General features: G+C 42.7%; 1 protein-coding gene across 6 annotated transcripts in view; it reads right to left on the reverse strand.

The window, feature by feature from the left end:
- Positions 1 to 2,690, reverse strand: part of DNAH3 (dynein axonemal heavy chain 3) — a 237,164-nt gene that overhangs the window by 210,670 nt on the left and 23,804 nt on the right. For all 6 annotated transcript variants that reach the window (XM_037740562.1, XM_017534343.1, XM_037740566.1 and 3 more), the window contains one exon: positions 2,408 to 2,603. In XM_037740562.1, coding sequence (XP_037596490.1) covers positions 2,408 to 2,603 — 196 coding nt within the window. The remainder of the gene's footprint in view (positions 1 to 2,407; positions 2,604 to 2,690) is intronic.

The following is a 2,690-nucleotide window of genomic DNA, read 5'->3' on the forward strand; positions in this document are numbered from 1 at the left end:
TTTTTTTGTATTTTTAGTAGAGATGGGGTTTCACCATGTTGGCCAGGCTGGTCTCAAACTCCCGACCTCATGATCTGCCTGCCTCAGCCTCCCAAAGTGCTGGAATTACAGGTGTGAGCCACTGCACCTGGCCTCCTTTTTAAAATATAGCAAAACTAAGGATTTGAAAAACAAGTAGGTTCTCCAAGCCACAGGGCTCCCTTAAGCTAAACATGTTCAAAGCCAGATATCCTCCCAAAACAAAATATATGGGCTACTAACAAGTTTGGCCAATCAAAGTTAAGTAAGCATATCTGCCTCTAATTTTTCTAATAAAAAAACTCAAATGGGGGCAGCTCATCATTTCATTAGCCTGGCCTTTCAGTGAACTCCAGTGTCTTCATTCTCTCACCAGGATTTGTACCCCTTCTTGAAAGAAAGGCTCACTAAAAAAACCACAGCATTCCTCCTCCCTGCCCACTGCAACTGATGCATAGATAAAACAAATGTGGGATAGCTATCCAGTGGATTTGTATGCAGCCATAAAAAGGAAGCAGTACTGATACAAGCTTCGATGTGGATGAAGACTAAAAACACTGTTTGTTGAGAGACATCAGACACAAAAGATCATACATTGCATGATTCCATTTCTATGAAATGTGCAGAATAGGCAAATCCATAGAAACAGAAAATCGATTAGTGGTTGGAAGGAAATGGGGGAAGGCAAGAATGGGGAGTGGCTGCTAATGGGTTTCTTTTTGGGATAATAATAACATTCTCGAATTAGACAGTGGTGACGATTAAACAAACGTGTGAATATATTAAAAACTATCACATTGTGTGCTTTAAAAGGATGAATTTGGTGGAATGTAGATATCTCACTTTTTTTTTTAAATTGTACTTTAAGTTCTGGGGTACACGTGCAGATCTTGCAGGATTGTTGCATAGGTATGCACACATGCCATGGTGGTTTGCTGCCTCCATCCCCTCGTCACCTACATCAGGCATTTCTCCCAATTTTATCCCTCCCCAACCTCCCTACCTCCCACTGTCCCTCCCCTAGCCCCCCACCCCACAACAGACCCCAGTGTGTGATGCTCCCCTTCCTGTGCACATGTGTTCTCATTGCTTAACACCCACCTATGAGTGAGAACATACAGTGTTTGGTTTTCTGTTCTTGTGTCAGTTTGCTGAGAATGATGGTTTCCAGATTCATCCATATCCCTACAAAGGACATGAATTCATCCTTTTGTATGGCTGCATAGTATTCCATGATGTATATGTGCCACATTTTCTTTATCCAGTCTATCATTGATGGGCATTTGGGTTGGTTTCTGGTCTTTGCTATTGTAAATAGTGCCACAATGAACATACATGTGCATGAAAAAATGAAAGAGTGAGAAAAGGTGGCTTCTGCCTCATCTGGACTCCTACAATTCTTTTTTTTTTTTTTTAAGATGGAGTTTTGCCAATTTAATCATTGATAAATATACCTGAGAGATCACTGCTTGCAAGCCCTGTACTGGCACTGAGCTACACAAAGGAATAAGATTATCCAGGTTTGGTGGCTTGCACCTGTAATCCCAGAACTTTGAGTGGCTGAGGTGGAAGGATTGCTTGAGCTCAGGAGTTCGACACCAGCCTAGGCAATGTGGTGAAACCCTGTCTCTATCAAAAAATACAAAAAATTAGCCGAGTGTGGTGGCATGCCTCTGTGGTCCCAGCTACTTGGGAGACTGAGCTGGGAGGATTCCTCGAGCCTGAGAGGAGGAGGTTGCAGTGAACTAGGATTGTGCCACTGAACTCTAGCCTGGGTGACAAGGTGAGACTCATCTTAAAAAAAAAAAAAAGGAATAAAACCCAAGCCCCCACACATCTCATAGGCTAGAGGGAGAAAAATAAGTAAACATTCTATTATAACTGAGGGTGATGTCGTAACAGAGGTAATGCCAAATTAACAATTACTGGGTGCCTAGGTTATATTAGATACTGTTTCAAAAGCTTTAAATGTGTTATTTATTCCTCTTATCAATTCTATGAAGTGGAAACTCTTATTAACATGATTGCATATTTAGAGATAAAGAAAGCAAGGCACAGAAAAGTGATGTGACACACATATATGTCTGCAAAGCAGCAGAGCCAGGAGTTAGATCTGAACAGGCTGGTTCCAAGTCGGTGCAATTAAGCAGGATTCTCCAGTGCTTAGAGACAGGGACGGGATGCCCTGGGGACACAAAGGAGGGACACGTAAGCCTGCAAGGAGAGGTGTTGCTTATAGTTCACGTGCACATTTGTGCTAGGATTTTTTTTTTCCTTTCATTTCTCTGCACTGGCAGGGCTACTCCCACTGTGCACAGGAGAATGGGTTTGCTTACGTGTGGATGCAATAAAGAAAGGGAATGAAAAAAAAAAAGGAGGGACTTCTTACTCTGCAAACCACAGTTCTTTCAGGCTGAGCATCATGGGGTTCACCGTGTGCAGATGCTCCTCGTTCCACTTCTTGGCACTCCTGTAGACGCTGTGCCAGGGCACAGGGGCCCGGATCACTCTTTGAGGAAACAAGCGGGGGATGCTCTCAATAAAGAGTCGCTTTCTCTCCATGGGGTCCAAGAGGATGTAATCAACTACAACCAGAAAGGACAAACACCTGGTTACTAAGCTCTAAGGTTTGTGCTCTTAGTGTCAACTCTTTCTTTTTTTTTTTTTTAATA

The sequence above is a fragment of the Cebus imitator genome, unplaced genomic scaffold (assembly GCF_001604975.1).
Source record: "Cebus imitator isolate Cc_AM_T3 unplaced genomic scaffold, Cebus_imitator-1.0 Scaffold85, whole genome shotgun sequence".
NCBI lineage: Eukaryota > Metazoa > Chordata > Mammalia > Primates > Cebidae > Cebus > Cebus imitator.